Source organism: Artibeus jamaicensis, unplaced genomic scaffold (assembly GCF_021234435.1).
Source record: "Artibeus jamaicensis isolate MK-2021 breed Jamaican fruit bat unplaced genomic scaffold, CSHL_Jam_final contig_700, whole genome shotgun sequence".
Classification (NCBI taxonomy): domain Eukaryota; kingdom Metazoa; phylum Chordata; class Mammalia; order Chiroptera; family Phyllostomidae; genus Artibeus; species Artibeus jamaicensis.
Window position 1 is genome coordinate 1,353,582 of NW_026521930.1, and position 15,699 is coordinate 1,369,280.

Genomic DNA, 15,699 nt, shown 5'->3' on the forward strand with positions numbered 1-15,699 from the left:
GGGTTCCAGTCAATCAAATCCCCCCGCCCCCTCCCCCAGCCTTCCAGCAGCTACGACGTAAAGGCGGCTGCGCTACCAAGCGCACCCAGAGTGCCGCGCGGCAGGCGGGTTTGGATTTTAAATCCCCGCGGCCAATCAGTGGCGCGTAGGCTTTTGTAACGTTCCCGGCGCTGCGTTTGAAATCGAGGTGGAGCTGAGCTGTGTCAAGCCTCTGCCCAGACTCTGGAGGGCCACTGAGCGACTCCGGGACCATGAGCACGGCAGCTACAGTAGGGAAGCTGGCGCGGGCACCAGCCGACCCAGGGAAAGCCGGGGGTCCAGGCGCTGCAGCTCCGGGGTCCCCGGCGGCGCCGCCGGGGAAAGAGATCCCGGATGTCCTAGTGGACCCACGCAGTCGGCGGCGCTATTTGCGGGGCCGCTTTCTGGGGAAGGGCGGGTTTGCCAAGTGCTTCGAGATCTCGGACGCGGACACTAAGGAGGTGTTCGCGGGCAAGATCGTGCCTAAGTCGCTGCTGCTTAAGCCGCACCAGAAGGAGAAGATGTCCATGGAGATATCCATTCACCGCAGCCTCTCCCACCAGCATGTCGTAGGCTTCCACGGCTTTTTCGAGGACAACGACTTCGTGTTCGTGGTGTTGGAGCTCTGCCGCCGGAGGGTGAGTGTCGTTGTCCGGGGCGGGGGGTGGAGCGCCCGCACCCGGAGTTGCTGGAGAAGGGGAGCCCAGGGCTCGGAGCTGCTAGAAAGGAGGTGCTGGGAACCTCGAGCTCGGGGTGTGAAAGTACTTGAGCAGACCTTGGAGTCGTGAGGGGAGGGGATTTCGGTTAAGTGAAGCCTGAGTCCTGTTGCTGCTAGGGAAATTGGCTCCTGGACTCTGGGTGTTGGACAGAGGGTGGCAGGGGCGGGGGGGGGTGTGGATCGGGGGAGAACTCTGGTAATGGACGCTAGGGCTTCCGGAGTTGCTAAGGGTGGAGTCCTGGGGAAGGGGTGCCATGGACCTGGAGCTTCCGGATTGGGGTTGGGTCAGGGAGAGGGTAGTTGGAGATAGACTTCGGAGGCTCGGGAAAGGGATCTGGTGCTGCGAAGAGACAAGGGAATGGGATACTGAGGACTTTAAGCTTAGGGAGTGGGGCTGACAGAGGACTCCCTGGTCAGGGGCTTTGGAAGGAGCTGGTAGAAAACAGGAGTGCCAGGTTTATGGGAGAGCCCAGATCCTAATTGTCCTGGAGAAAAAATGGCGGGGGTGGAGGGTAGGGGAGGGCAGGGGAGACGGAGGATCAGTTCTGGGCTGCTTTTACATGATACCGCTTTCACCCTTGGATTTAAGTGCTGAGCGCCGCTCGCTCCCTACTTCGTTTTTCCTTCTTCCTCTCTTTTCCCCCTACCCAGTCTCTCTTGGAGTTGCACAAAAGGAGGAAAGCATTGACCGAACCCGAGGCCCGCTACTATCTGCGGCAGATCGTCCTTGGCTGCCAGTACCTGCACCGAAACCGGGTCATTCACCGGGACCTCAAGCTAGGCAACCTCTTCCTGAATGAGGATTTGGAGGTGAAAATAGGTGAGATGCTGGTTCTGCAGGGGTTCCTAATACAATAAAAACGTGGGACTAAAGAGGAGACTGGGAGAGGGGAAACAGGAAGGAGATTGGGGAGGAAGGAAGAAGAGTAAGAAGGCTTGGCTGTTGATTACTTATCCAAATTTCAGTGTATTGTGTACTCACTACCCAGATTCTAGTCTCCTTCCATCATCATGTATTTGACCCCTTTACTCCTCATCCTTCTATCCCCCTTCCCCTCTGGTAACCACCATTCTATGGTCAGTGTCTATGAACTTGTTTGTTTATTGCTTTCTGTTTTGCATCCCAGATATGAGTGAGATAAGGTGGTTCTTGTCCTTTTCCATCTGACTTATTCTACTTAGTATGATACTTACTATGGATTTCAAGATCCATCCATGTTGTCATAAATGTCAGTATTTCATCCTTTTTTATGGCCCAGTAGCATTCCATTTTATATATGTGCCACATCTTTATTTAGTTATTTGTTGAAGGACATTTAGGTTGTTTCTATATCTTAGGTACTGTGAATAATATTGCAATGAATATAGGTGTACATGTCTTTAAAAATAAGTATTTTCAGGTTTTGGGGGTAGATACCCAGAAGAGGGATTGCTGGGCTATATGGTAGCGCTATTAATTTTTTGAAGAAACTCCATACTGTTTTCCACAGTGGCTGCACCAGTCTGTATTCCCATCAGCAGTGGATAAGGGTTCCCCTTTTTCCACATTCTCTCCAACACTTGTTATTTTTTACAAAATATATATTTTTAATAATTTAAATGAGTTTCATTTTTTATATTTGGAGCTCCTTTTAAACTATTGGACACTCCAGTGGTACAGGGACAGCATTCCCTCAGGGAAGCTTCTTGCTTGGGGTGATAAGGCAGCTGTTCCATATCAAATCCCTCTGGTTTGCCACAGCCCTAGCCTTCCCTGTTACCTCACTAACTTGCCTGTAGCAGTCTCGAAGTTGACTTGCTTAATCCCTGAGTTTTTCTACCCCTGTCAATTCCCTGTCTAAGGCCTACCTAGTCCTCCTGTCTAAGGGGAGGAGCTAGGAGGACCATGGAGGGGCCCCCTGCTTGGGCCAGCAGAGTGGGAGGATTCCTAGGTAGGCCTTGCCGCATACAAGGACTAGAGCTTGAGGGATCAGATAACCCTGGTTCTCAGTGGTCAAACCTGAATCAAGTCATCTGCATGGACAGATAGCAGAGGCTAGCATCTGAGTACCCCTCTTTCTTCCTCTCACCTAGGGGATTTTGGACTGGCAACCAAAGTCGAATATGATGGGGAACGGAAGAAGACCCTGTGTGGAACTCCTAATTACATAGCTCCTGAGGTGCTGAGCAAGAAAGGGCACAGTTTTGAGGTGGATGTGTGGTCCATTGGCTGTATCATGTAAGTTGGAAGATCCACCTGGCCTCTGCAGGGGCTCTTTTGGACATCTTACCTATTAACCAGATGCCTATGAAAAGGCTGCTTGAGAGGACAGCCAGCCTAAAAACAACCTAATTTCCCTATATTTTCTTGTTACTGGTATGTCCTGTAGGATTCCTGGAGCCTGGGCCTCTTATTACTCAAAGTGTGGTCCACAGGTTAGCAACATCATCATCACCCAGGGACCTGTTAGAATTACAAAACTTTAAGACTCAGACTGCCGAATCAGAGTCTGGATTTTAACTAGATCCCTGGCTGATTCTTCTGCACAAAAGTTTTAGAACAACTGATCTAGAAAGTGGCATTGTGTGGGAGGACTTAGGCTGGGAGTTAGAGCTGGCAGGAGGTGGTGTCTGGCATCTGTCCTGGTCAAGGCCATCAGAGCTGGGTGGTGGGCAGAGTGCCTGAGTGGTGGCAATGGCCTTCATACTTCTTTTCAGTGGAGATATTTCAAATGAAAACTTCAGGCTTTAAGTACAGAACTAGTAAATCAGAGCTGCCTCTGCAGGAGCAGGTTAGCCACCACTTTGACTTATTCTATATTGGATGGTGGCCTCTGGGGCCCTAGAAATTGCCCATAAGAATCCTGTTCTCATCACCTGTAATCTGTTGAGGAATCTCTCTGCCAAGTGTCCTGGTTCCTGGGGCTGCTCAGTGGGATTGGGAAGTGTCCTCAGGGACAGAGTGAGTATCTAGAGGATTCCTGGCCTTTGTTCTGGCCCTGAGATGATAACTCCTGCATCTGTGTTTTGGCTGATAGCCTTGAGCCAAATCCCACCTTGTGCTTACAGGTATACCTTGTTAGTGGGCAAACCACCTTTTGAGACATCTTGCCTAAAAGAGACCTACCTACGGATCAAGAAGAATGAATACAATATTCCCAAGGTGACTAAAAACACTTAAATTTAAATTTAATACATTTTGTTCACCTCCTCCACAAAGCTATTTACTGAGCCTAGCTAGAACCTGGGGACACAGAGGTAGGTCAACCCCACACCTTGGGTAGCCTCAGAGCCTTAGAGAGTTCATGTCTGAAACTACATAAAGAACCAGACATATGTGCACAAAGGCATTTCCCCCCCCCGGGGGGGGGGGGGGGAGAGTTTCTAGATTTCAAAGGTTGGGTAGATTACCCAGAATATGTGTAAAAAACAAATACCAAAAAAATGGGAAGGAAGTAGGAGGCAGAAGTAGAAGTGCTGCTTAAGCTTTGGCAGTGGACTGTCTTGATGTAGCTGGGCAAGTGGCCTGGATCTTCTGAGCCGTGGTTCCCTGTCTGTGAAATGGAGGGCAGCGCTCACACTGTGCCTTGCACACAGGAAGCAGTCACAGTCATGGATCACTGTAGGTCCAAAGTGGTGTGCATTTTCCCACAACCAGCATAAATACATTGAAAGCAAGCCTGGCATATGGCCGCTTTCATGTTTTTGCCTTGTGTGCAGCCAAAGAGCCCTGACCCCATAATGACAGTTGCTAACTGTCAGACAGACCAGTGTGGAGTGATTCAGAGTGTGGGTCCTTGAATGCAGCTAGATTGCATCGGTGTGGGTGCTGGATGTACCACTTAGTAGGTATGTATTCTTAGGCATTTAACTTCTCTGTGCCTCAGTTTCCTCATCTGCAAAAGAGGGGTGGTAAAAGAGATCTCCATCTCTTAGATGTTTTTTGTGAGGACTAAATAAGTGAATATATATGACGTGCTTAGGATACTTTCCTGGCTCATAGTGAGTGCAGAGTTAATGCTAGGCCGTTACTATGCATTTGACTTGTGCTAGGTTTATATCTCATGGAGTCTTCTCATAAGGCTTGGTGCCATGTTCCCATTTTATAGATGAAGGTATTTGTCACAGCTGGTATTAAGAGCAGAATTGGGGCTTAAACCAGGTCTGTGACCCCAAAGCCTGTGTTCATAAGTGCTACTTTAGTGGAGAGTAACTTGAATTGTGCAATAGCAAACTGGGAAAAGATAGCCTCGAATCAAGCTTGAGTTTGAAGAGGAAGGAGAAATAACCATTCTTACAACTGAGTCTGACACTTGTCAACTCAGCAAAGCTAATAGTGGGGAACTTGGCATTGTTCAAAGTGACTGACTGGGGTCTATTTGACACCAGGGGGCTGCATGTGGGGTGGGCCTGCAGCTCCTTGTACAGCACTGCACTTGAGGTGCTGTCACATTTTGCTTATGGCCCTTCTCTCACTGCTCCAGCACATCAATCCCGTGGCTGCCTCCCTCATCCAGAAGATGCTTCAGACGGACCCCACTGCCCGTCCCACCATCCACGAGCTACTCAACGATGAGTTTTTTACCTCTGGCTATATCCCCGCCCGTCTCCCTATCACCTGCCTCACCATTCCACCCAGGTTTTCCATTGCTTCCAGCAGCCTGGACCCCAGCAACCGGAAGCCTCTCTCAGTCCTCAATAAAGGTAAAGGAAGATTTGGGTAGACAACAGACCCTTCACACACACACAAAGAGCCTAGGCTTTAGATGTGTGGGCAGATGGCCCCTGAGCTCAGATGTGTAGTAGGACAGGCCATGGTCCTGAGTCTCTCGCCCCACCCTCCCATGGCAAAATGTCAGGAAAGACAGACCTTAACAAGGCTGAATCAGACCTGTCAGGCCCAGAAAGAGGAGAGTGGACCGAATGCCCCACCTGAAAAATTCTTACTCAAAAAATTCTAAACATCACTTTTATATGGTTCATTGAGAAAATACAAAAAATTTTCCAATATTCAGAGACTTTAGGGCAGCTACATACCTACCAGATTCAAGTTATTAAGATTTTAAAAGGATGGACATCTTATAAAACCACTTGCCACTTATTAGGTTATTGTCGTTTCTAGGTTTCTTCAGAGGACAGAAATAGGAAATACGTAATATGGGGGGGTGCATCTTGAAATGTGGTAATATTTCCAATTCCTGTCTTTTCAACATTTTATTTAATTGGTTATATTACAAACTTAGGAATAGGTGTGAGAATAGATGAAACCTCCTATATCCACTTCATTCAGCTCCACAATTCACTTTTTAAAAAAGATTTTACTTATTTATTTTCAGAGAGCAGGAAAGGAGGGAGAGAAACATGAGTGAGAGAAACAGTGATTGGTTGCCATGCCCCCCCAGCTGGGGGACCTGGCCTGCAACCCAGGCATGTGCCCTGACTGGGAATTGAACTGGCAACCCTTCAGTCTACAGGCCAGTGCTCAATCCACTGAGCCACACCAGCCAGGGCCACAATTCACATTTTTGTTCACATTCACTTCATCATTCCCTTTTCTCCCTTCCTCTCTTTCTTTGAATTATTTGTAAGTTGTATATATCCTGTCCTTTACAACTTAATACTTCAACATCTGCTTCTCCAAAACAAAGATTCTTTTACAGAGTATCAGTACATGGCACAGTTATCAACTTCAGGAAATTTAATGTTGATATAATCTTGTGTTTATAGCCATCTTTTTCTCTACTGTGAAGTAACTACTTTTCTTTGGGTAATTATTAAGTGTGTGATTCAAATATAAAGTTATAGGATTTTTACTTCTTTGATTTTATATTTGTATTTTTCTTAAGCTAAAAATCTTGTTTCGCCCTGGCTGACACTCAGGGGGTGCGGGCCGCGAACAAGGGGGGCGGGGCCCGGCCCAAAAAAAAAACTTACATTAATATACATATATTTTTCAACATGATGTTTTATTTTCTTGCAGTTCTATCTGTCCTTGAAATAAATTTCACTAAACATAAGTTATGTGAAAAAAAATCACTTGAAATACTTTTTTCTCTGTGGATATAGCATCAATTCAATATATGTCAATTTAATATATAAGTTCATTTGCTTCTGTTATTTTAAGGATTTCTTTTTTTTCTTTTGGTGTTAACTATCGACATTTCTTTTATTAGTGATGTCGGTCTTGATCATTTGGTCGTGTTGGTGTTTGATTGGCTTCCCCACTGCAGTCATTATTTTTTCCTTTGTAATTAAAACATACCTTGTCCAGAGTTACTTTGAGACTGTTGTGTTTCTCCTCAGACTTTGCCCACTGGTTTTAGCAGTCATGGTGGATCTTGCCAGTGGCGATTTTAACCATGGTATTCTGACAGTGATGTTTCTCTTTCCTTGCTCCTTCTGTATTTAGTCATTGGAATTCTGTAAGGAAGAGCTGTCGCTTCTCTCCCATGTATTTATTTGATTATGTCAGTCTGAACTCGGATATTTGTGCTTTGGGCTATCAGGTAACAGCATTATTTTAAGGATTGCTTTTTTTTTTTCTTTTGGCTTTAATTTTTGGACAGAAAACATTTTTTAAGAACTTCTTCCACTGGAAATTTTTAAACTTACCCAAAAGTACAGGCCAAGGCTTGGTGCGGCTCAGTGGGTTGAGTGCCAGCCTGTGAACCAAAGGATCGCCATTCTGATTCCCAGTCAGGCCACCTGCCTGGGTTGTGGGCCAGGTCCCCTACTGGGGCGCTTGAGATGCAACCACATATTGATGTTTCTCTCCCTCTTTCTCCTTCCCTTTCCCTCTCTCTATAAATAAGTAAATAAAATCTTCAAAAAGAAAAAAGTACAGAGAACTGTATGATGAACCTTCATGTATATCATCCATTTTCAGTAGTTATTTGCTTATATTTTTATTTATTCCACCTCATCTCTTTTTTGGCTAGAGTTTTAAAAGCAAATTCTAAATGTTACTTTACATTTAAGTCCTTATCACAGCATAGTTTTTTAAAATTGAAAACTCTGATCTTTAAATATTTTAGAGAAGACTTTGTTACTACACAAGGAGAATGAGCACATATTAGTGGGGAAAGAATTAAACATATAAGCATAAAGACAAAATCATGCTTCTACCACTCAAATATAACCCATGTTAAAGTGTTAGCGTGTTTTTCTTCAGACTTTTTTGGTCATATATAAGTATGTAAAGCAAATTTCAGGGTGAGAAATCGCTTACATTTTTATTAATGCCTGCTTAATTCATCTTGCTGGTCTGCAGTTTACTGACTCTCCTGTTTTCCTGGGTGTTGAAGGTACTTTTAATTCTGAGTTTCCAGAATTGTGTATGTGGCTGTGGAGCTGTGCTAAAGGGTTTGACCTGGACCTGGAGGTGCCAGTGGATACTATGTGCCTGTCCTTAGAGTATGAACTATAATAACCTGGCACTGACTCAGTCTACCTAAAGCAATAGCAGTTAAAAGATTTTTTTCTGGGGAGAGTACTAGCTGTGGCAGGGTGTCCTGTGCCTCTCCCAACCTGCCAGTTTTTCGCCCAGCCAATGACTATTTCTTATCTTCTCCTAGGCACAGAGAACCCCATGCCTGAGCAGCCCCGAGAAAAAGAGGAACCAGCAGTCCGAGAGGCCAGTGAGGCAGTGGACTGCCACCTTGGTGACTTGCTACAGCAACTGCACAGCGTCAATGCCTCTAAGCCCTCAGATCGGGGGCTGGTGAGGCAAGGTGGGCACTGCAGTAGCCTGGGGTGGGAGGTTGCCTGAGGCATCTCTAGGGGGGCAGGGAGGTCTCAGCCAGCAGAGTGTAGTGGCTTGTCCAGGCTTCTGACCCCATAATACGTCTAGTTCCCCCATTTCTGTAGATTAAAATCCCAATGAGTTAGCCCAAGGCTCAGGCTCCTTCCAATTTCTGACTCATCTGTTCTATCTCCACAAGTGCCTCATCTCCCAGCGCCTCTCTGTACTACCTCGGTCCATGTTTACACATGTCTCTTCTATTCAGAGAATTCCTGAGTTAGCCTTCTAGACCATTGAAAAAATAGAGCAGGACATGCTTAGCCTCAGGGCTTTGCTTGCCCAGTCTCTTCTGGAATGTTCTTCCTGCAGATACCATGAAGGTGCATGGCTCAGACTCTCCTTTTTCAAATGTCTGCTCTGATGGTCCCCCTCACCAGCATTTCCTGTCCCTGCTCCTAGCACTTGCCATCCCCATACCTGCTTTATATTATCTATAACACCTCTCACCTGATGTATTCCAAAGTTTCCATGTTGGTTTTCTGTGTTTAAAAGAAGGGATTATTGCTGTTACTGTGCTTATTAACATTTTGATGTATGTGGAATTGTATTTTTTCTTACAATTTTTTTAATCACTCATAACTGGAAAGCTGGATAATCTTTCAGCCATTGACTCTCCCCATGATGGAAGCAACTTATTTTGCTCTATTTATTTTGATTAGCCTCTGTCCCTGTGACTAGAATGCAAACTTCATGAAGGTTGAGTTTTGGTCATTGCTCACTGTACGTGTGACAGTGTCCAGCACACAGTAGGCCTTTGATTAAATGGATCAGTTAAATGAATGAGTAGAACTTGGTGCTCTGCACTATAACTTGCTTACATGTATGTCCTGCTGCTTGTCTGAGCTTGTTGGCAGCAGAGGCCTTGCTTTGTTCTGTGTGGCCCCAGGCCTCTTGCCTGACTGAGCCCAGGTGGGACGTCCAGCAAGCCTTCTGGTGTGGACCACCTGAGGTGAAGAGACTGGTTCTGACCAGTCTTCTGTCTGTTTCCATCCCAGAGGAGGCTGAGGATCCTGCCTGCATCCCCATCTTCTGGGTCAGCAAGTGGGTGGACTATTCGGACAAGTATGGCCTTGGTAGGTTTCTTCCAGACTGGGTGGTTGGCCCAGGGACAGCCCGTGATTCCTCGACTTATTACAGGCTTTTGCCTTCTTTGGCTGTAAAGTCCTCTCTCAGCTCTCCTATCTCCATCCCAGACCTCTCAGTGCCAGCTCCCGGTGTCCCCTTGCTCCCTGCTCCCCTTTCTGAGGTCTCCCCCCACTACCACCAGGATATCAACTGTGTGACAACAGTGTAGGGGTGCTCTTCAATGACTCAACACGCCTTATCCTCTACAATGACGGTGATAGCCTGCAGTACATAGAGCGTGACGGCACAGAGTCCTACCTCACTGTGAATTCCCATCCCCACTCCTTGATAAAGAAGGCGAGTGCTGGCTGGCTCGTGTGGGCTGGTGCTGCTGGGAGTGGGTGGTGTGCCAGGGGTTGGCCTCTAACTCTGGACTCCTGACTCTCCATCTAGATCACCCTCCTTAAGTATTTCCGAAACTACATGAGCGAACACTTGCTGAAGGCGGGAGCCAATATCACACCACGGGAGGGTGATGAGCTGGCCCGGCTGCCCTACCTACGTACCTGGTTTCGCACCCGCAGTGCCATCATCTTGCACCTTAGTAATGGCTCTGTGCAGATCAACTTCTTCCAGGTGAGCCGGGGCAGGGAAGGTTGGGGATGTGCACCCATCATTGAGCTCACAGAGTTGGATGGGAGTGGGAGGTATGGGACCTATTCTTGGTGGCAGGAACAGAGTGGAGTGAGGCCCCTCAACCAGCTGGGCTGTCTTTCTTATACTTCCTTACACCAGCACCTACATCTTTAATCCACCAATTATCCTCTGTCTGCCCATCCCCTTCCTTCCTTCGTAGGACCACACAAAACTCATCCTGTGCCCACTGATGGCTGCTGTGACTTACATTAATGAGAAGCGGGACTTTCGCACATATCGCCTGAGCCTCCTGGAGGAATATGGCTGTTCCAAGGAGCTGGCCAGCCGGCTCCGATATGCCCGAACCATGGTGGACAAGCTGCTGAGCTCACGCTCGGCCACCAATCGCCTCAAGGCCTCCTCGTAGGCCTGTCCCCTCTGGACTGGTGACCCTTTCCCCCCTACCAGCACCTTGGCTTGTTGTGGTTAGCTCCCACAGTGCTGGTTTTTATAGTGTGCTCCCAACCCTGGTGGCTGTGGAGAGAGCCATAGCAGTTGGGGGCTGCTGTGTAAGTTATTTTTGTACATGTTCAAGTGTGGGTTCTGTGGCCCCTTCCCTTCCTTCTCAACCCTGCCGTATGTACAGAATATTGCTGTTGGATTCAGGACTGTTTTTTCCTTGCCTTTATATACATTAAACACATGAGAATTTATTTTTCTTGTATTCCAAGGGGTGCCTGGCATCTGGGCTCTCAGCATGTCTTTGCTCCATTATGTTCCCAAGGCTGCCAAGTCTCTGCAGGTATTGTCTGATGCTAAGGCCAGCCTCAGCCCCAGGCCTAGCTCCTGGGCTGGCCGGCCTTAGCTCCCAGCTGCCTCTGGGCATGGCTGCCTGGCCCCTGAGGCCAGTGGATAGTAGGGCAAGAAGAGGCTCTCGGACGCGCAGCTCCTCATGGTATGGTGTGTGTGGAGAAGCAGCTGTGGGAATCGGTCTGTGAAGTACTGAACGAAGCTGTCAGGGACGTTGCCTAGGGCCTGCCGGACCTCACTCGGGAGCTCCCTGTAGTGGTACTTCTGGAGGGATTAGAGTACAGCCCTGGCTCAGCAGTGACCAGTCCTTGCCAAGAGCTAGACCCCACCTGAGCCCTAGAACACACCTTGTTCCTCATAGCACGAAGCAGGTCTCTCACCGAAGTCCCCTTATACGACCGGAACCTTCTCAGATCTGTGGGCGGGAAAATCATGGGCAAAGCTGTCCCCTCTGGACTTCCCTTGGCCTTCCTGGCCCACCCAGTGTCTGGCCTCTACCTGACTGCAGTGGCGCCGAGATGTGCTTGTGCCAGTTGCCCCGGACCACGATGGAGCTTCCTGCCTCCAGTGCCATCACCAGGGGTCCCTGTTCAGACTCCTTCTCCAGCCAGTCACTGACATCCTAGGACCCCCCATAGAGCTCCTGAGCCTGTGACCAGTTCCAGAGGTCACAAGGCTGGGAGTCCTCCCTCCCTCCCATGTTATCCCACCAGGTCTTCCCTGACCCATGAGGTAAATACTATTCTCCATTTTACAGATGAGCAAGCAGGCTCAGGTAGAGTCCCTTGCTCAAGGTCATACAAATTAGAATGGGCTCTCTGGGCACAGGTACAGCACAAGTGACAACTAGGGGTGAAAGCAGTGGTGTGTTCTCACCCAAAGGGGCAGCTGGGCCTGGGAAGGTGGTGGTGTGTACACTGGAGGGCCAAAATGGCAGTGTTCAGGAGTTTGGGGTCCATATTGGTTTAGATAAGGAGCCAGACTAGTGGGTGCAGGTAGACAACTCCCTTTTCCCCCAGCCAATCTGGCTTCCCCTTCTTGTTACTTGGGATCTAAACTTAGGACTTTCTGAGCCCATTCCCAAGATTTCCCCTAACCTGGAAGAACTGGAGCTGCTTGGCTCTGTTCCAAAAGAAGGGGTGGGCCAACACCTGGTGAGCAGAGGGGCGTCCCTGGGGCTGTGGGCTCAACATGGCCTCAACCAGGCTCCTGGCAACCACCTTGTCTGCAGGAAAAAGGGGATGGCTTCAGACTGCCCAGACTCATGGCCTGCTTCCTCCCTTTGTTGCGCTAGGTCCCCTCACCATGGGCCTCTTCCTCCAGGTGAGCCAGACGGGCAGCCCCTGCAAGGATGTTTGCTTGGCGATAAAGACTCTCTCCAAAGGGGTGGCTGCCTCCGGAAAGCACATAATAGAATACGCAGCCTGCAGAGAAGATGTCCACTGCACTGGTCTGGGGCCAGAGAAAAGAGCATAAGGAGGAAGTCTGCCTCCAGGAAGCCTGCCTGGCTGAATTCTCCATGGGCAGTTTGGTTCAGAGTAGAACTTGGAGGTGCTTCCTGACAGGAGGCATCTCCTTGGCCCTAAATCCCCTTCCCCTGCATCACTGAAAAGGGTCCATGGTTTTCATCCAAAATCTTTGTCCCTACTGAGCTTCTAGTTCAGGTTTCCAAGAGTCATTCCTCCTCCAGATCTAGCAGGTAACATCACTGAGTGAAGCTGGCCAGGAGTGAGGCAATGAGGCAGTGGAAAGGGCTCTGTGATCTGGCATGGCTCTGTCCACAGGCAGCAGCTGGGAGTGAGCTCTGGCTGGTTGCCTTCAAGGCACTCTCTCGGGGTGTTAGAGCTTTCATTTCCCAAGACGATCCAGAAACCCAGATATTTAAGTGCAATTTCCCAAAAGTTAAAAATTGGCCACTAATTAAAAATGAAAAGAACCTGTACAGGCTCCTAACAGTGCCTGTGGTCCTTGGGCCTCCAGGTTGTCACTTCTAGCTTTCTCTGAGGGGTGGGGGTGGCTTTGCTTAGTGACTGTCCTTTTGTGCTATTGTCATCCATGCCCATGAGTACAACTTCTACACACACATTGATGGCTCAATAATCTGTACTCCTAGGGCCTCAAACTCAAATGTCTCTGGGTTTAGACACTGCTCTGTGCTTCAACTATATTAGCTCATTGGATGCTTCCCAGACCATCGACCTCAGTGGTTCTCCACCCTGGCTATACCTGAAAACCCTGAGGCCTTACCCCAGCTAATCAGGTTGTAATCACTGAATGTGGGGCCTGGGCAGCTGATTTTTTTTAGGTTCTCCAGTGATTCTGCAGCACAGTGAAGAGTTAAAATCATCATAGCTCAGAGTTTCTGAACCTCAGCACTATTGACACTTTGGGCCTGATCATATTTTGTTACAGAGAGATAGTCACGGGGTATTTTTAGCAGTATCATTGGTCTCTATCCACCAGATGCTGGTAACAACTGCCCCCCCCCCAACCTCCAAGTGTGGTTACCAAAAATATCTCTAGACGTTATCTAGTGCCCCTTAGGTGGTAAAATAGTCCCTGGTTGAGAGCCACTGCTCTAAGTAAGAAAGGATTAATTATCCCACTTTCTAGAGGAAGAAACAGGTTCACGCTCACACAGCGGTGATATGGGCCCTGGGCATAAAAGGCGCTGGGCCAGGGCAACAGGACAACTCACAGGGCTGGCTGGGGGTAGGAGGTGAAGGAGCTCAGGTGCTATCCAGCCCTCTGTGCCGGGGACGCCTGAGCGCAGGCTGAAGCTACAGTGGCCAGGTGGCAGCTTCTTGCAGAGGCCAAAGTCGGAGAGAACCACCCTGCCTCGGCCCTGGCTGTCAAGCCCCGTGATGAGCACATTGGCTGGCTTCAGGTCCCGGTGCACTGTGGCAGCGGAAGGCATCTGAGAGAGGAGGTAAGGAAGGCAGGGCAGCAGTGGGGAATGGGAGGTGGGTGGGTACCTATGTGTAAGGAATGCAGGTGGGCCAGGCCAGACATGAGGTGCTGCAGTGCTGTCTCAGGCTCCAGGCCCCAGTGATCCAGTTCTGGGCTTTCCACATACTGAGGAGCAGTGAGGGACAAAAGTCACTTTGTAGCCAAGGACCTCCAGACCATCTATCCACACCTCCCTGCACTCCAGCCTCACCTCCTGCAAGGAGGCAGGGCAGAGCTCCAAGGCAATATAGTAGAACTGGGGTCCCTGCTCTGTGCAGAAGTAGCGGAGCACATTGGGGTGCCTGTCTGACTCTTGCAGCAGCTGGACCTCTCGCCGGACCAGGCCAAAGCATTCACGAAGGAGTCGCTTGACAGCCACTGCCCGTCCCTCAAACTGTCCCCTGGAAGGTGGGAGAATGGAGGTTCAGATAAGGCGGATAAAGGAAAGCTTAGGACTGGCACTCACTCTTCTGGGGGACCCTTGGGATAACAGCTTTCCAAGGGACAGTACTGAAAGAGCTGTGAGGGCCACATCTCTAGCCTGGTTCCTGGCTGCCACTCACCGGAAAACGAAAGTTCCGCCTGCCCCTCGGCCCAGCACATCCTTGGGGTTAAAGGAGATCTTCCCCACCACAGTGAGCTGCTCGGCTAGGGGGAGAGGAGGGTGAGGTGTCAGGAAGCCACCACTGCCCAGTCCAGACCCACCCTGCCTTCCCCTTGCTTCAGACTTCCCTCCTTCCCTGCCCATCCTGGTGCCAGACTGCCTGGGTCCAATGCCTGGTGCTCCCACTTACTCTGTGTGTATACTTGGGCATGTACTTAACTGCTGTGACCTTGCTTGGTTTCCTCATCTGTAAAGCAGTTTAGACAAGGCACCTAATCTCCAGTTCGCTACAGTCCCAGCTATTTCCTATTCTCTCTTCTACATGGCAGCTTCACTTCTTTATCCAGCTGGCCTACACGTGGGCATGAGTTCGCAACACTTCTTTCAGCTTCTAGAATGTACACCCTGCCTTCTCTCACCTCTGAACCATTGCTTGTGGTGTTGGCGCCCCCTGGATACTCCTGCTGCTCTACCCCCAGCTCGCTTGGGTAATTACTTCTGATCCTTGGGACCAGCGCTTAGCCATTGCTTCAAGGACGTTTACTATTTCCCCACGTCTGAGCTATGTGCCTTCCTCTGTGTTCACACAGCTCCCTGTGTGACCTCACTCTCACGGCCTCTCTCATGCCACCCAACAACTGCCTGTCCTCTCTGGGCTTTGCCTAGAGGTCATGAAAACACCAAAGTTAAGAGTTTATCAGCACTTAAACAAAGGAAGTGAAAGAATAAGTTAAAAAATATATATTAACAGAGGCCCTGGCTGGTGTGGCTCAGTGGATTGAGCGTTGGCTTGCAAATTGAAAAGTTGCTGATTTGATTCCTGGCCTGGGTTGTAGGCTAGGTCCCCAGTTGGGGGCGTGTGAGAGGCAATCAATGTTTCTCAGTCTCTCCCTGTCTTTCTCCCTCCTTTCTGCTCTCTTTAAAAATAAATAAATAAAATATTAAAAAAATAATAACATAGGAAATCCAGTATTATCTAGAGACTGGTACCACAGAGTCATAATGGAGGCACCAGGCTGCATCTGGGTGTTTTATTTTCTTGGGTTCTTGTCCTGAAGCACCAATATCACTTAATTTTTTTCTGGTGAGTAAGCAAAAATAAGCACCTTGATAACAAGG

The 15,699-nt window shown here is 48.8% G+C and overlaps 2 protein-coding genes across 2 annotated transcripts in view; one reads left to right on the forward strand and one right to left on the reverse strand.

The window, feature by feature from the left end:
• Window positions 1–153: 153 nt before the first annotated feature.
• PLK1 (polo like kinase 1) lies at window positions 154–10,930 on the forward strand. Its single transcript, XM_037158845.2, has 10 exons — window positions 154–656; window positions 1,388–1,556; window positions 2,810–2,954; window positions 3,785–3,878; window positions 5,200–5,419; window positions 8,290–8,445; window positions 9,512–9,589; window positions 9,784–9,938; window positions 10,035–10,217; window positions 10,438–10,930. Exons 1-10 carry the CDS (start codon window positions 252–254, stop codon window positions 10,642–10,644), a joined length of 1,812 nt encoding a protein of 603 aa, XP_037014740.1. The 5' UTR covers window positions 154–251; the 3' UTR covers window positions 10,645–10,930.
• The window catches only part of ERN2 (endoplasmic reticulum to nucleus signaling 2), an 18,725-nt gene continuing 13,927 nt past the window's right edge, over window positions 10,902–15,699 (reverse strand). Inside the window, exons 14-22 of the mRNA XM_053671726.1 lie at window positions 14,540–14,624; window positions 14,188–14,377; window positions 14,003–14,102; window positions 13,726–13,925; window positions 12,332–12,479; window positions 12,125–12,252; window positions 11,526–11,649; window positions 11,375–11,442; window positions 10,902–11,291 (exon numbers count right to left, since the gene is read on the reverse strand). Coding sequence (XP_053527701.1) covers window positions 11,079–11,291; window positions 11,375–11,442; window positions 11,526–11,649; window positions 12,125–12,252; window positions 12,332–12,479; window positions 13,726–13,925; window positions 14,003–14,102; window positions 14,188–14,377; window positions 14,540–14,624 — 1,256 coding nt within the window. The 3' untranslated portion in view covers window positions 10,902–11,078. The remainder of the gene's footprint in view (window positions 11,292–11,374; window positions 11,443–11,525; window positions 11,650–12,124; window positions 12,253–12,331; window positions 12,480–13,725; window positions 13,926–14,002; window positions 14,103–14,187; window positions 14,378–14,539; window positions 14,625–15,699) is intronic.

Coding starts and splice junctions, on each gene's coding strand:
- PLK1 (XM_037158845.2), top strand. CDS start 252: ATGAGCACGGCAGCTACAGTAGGGAAGCTGGCGCGGGCACCAGCCGAC. Junction 657..1,387: donor TGGAGCTCTGCCGCCGGAGG/GTGAGTGTCGTT, acceptor CCCCCTACCCAG/TCTCTCTTGGAGTTGCACAA. Junction 10,218..10,437: donor TGCAGATCAACTTCTTCCAG/GTGAGCCGGGGC, acceptor CTTCCTTCGTAG/GACCACACAAAACTCATCCT.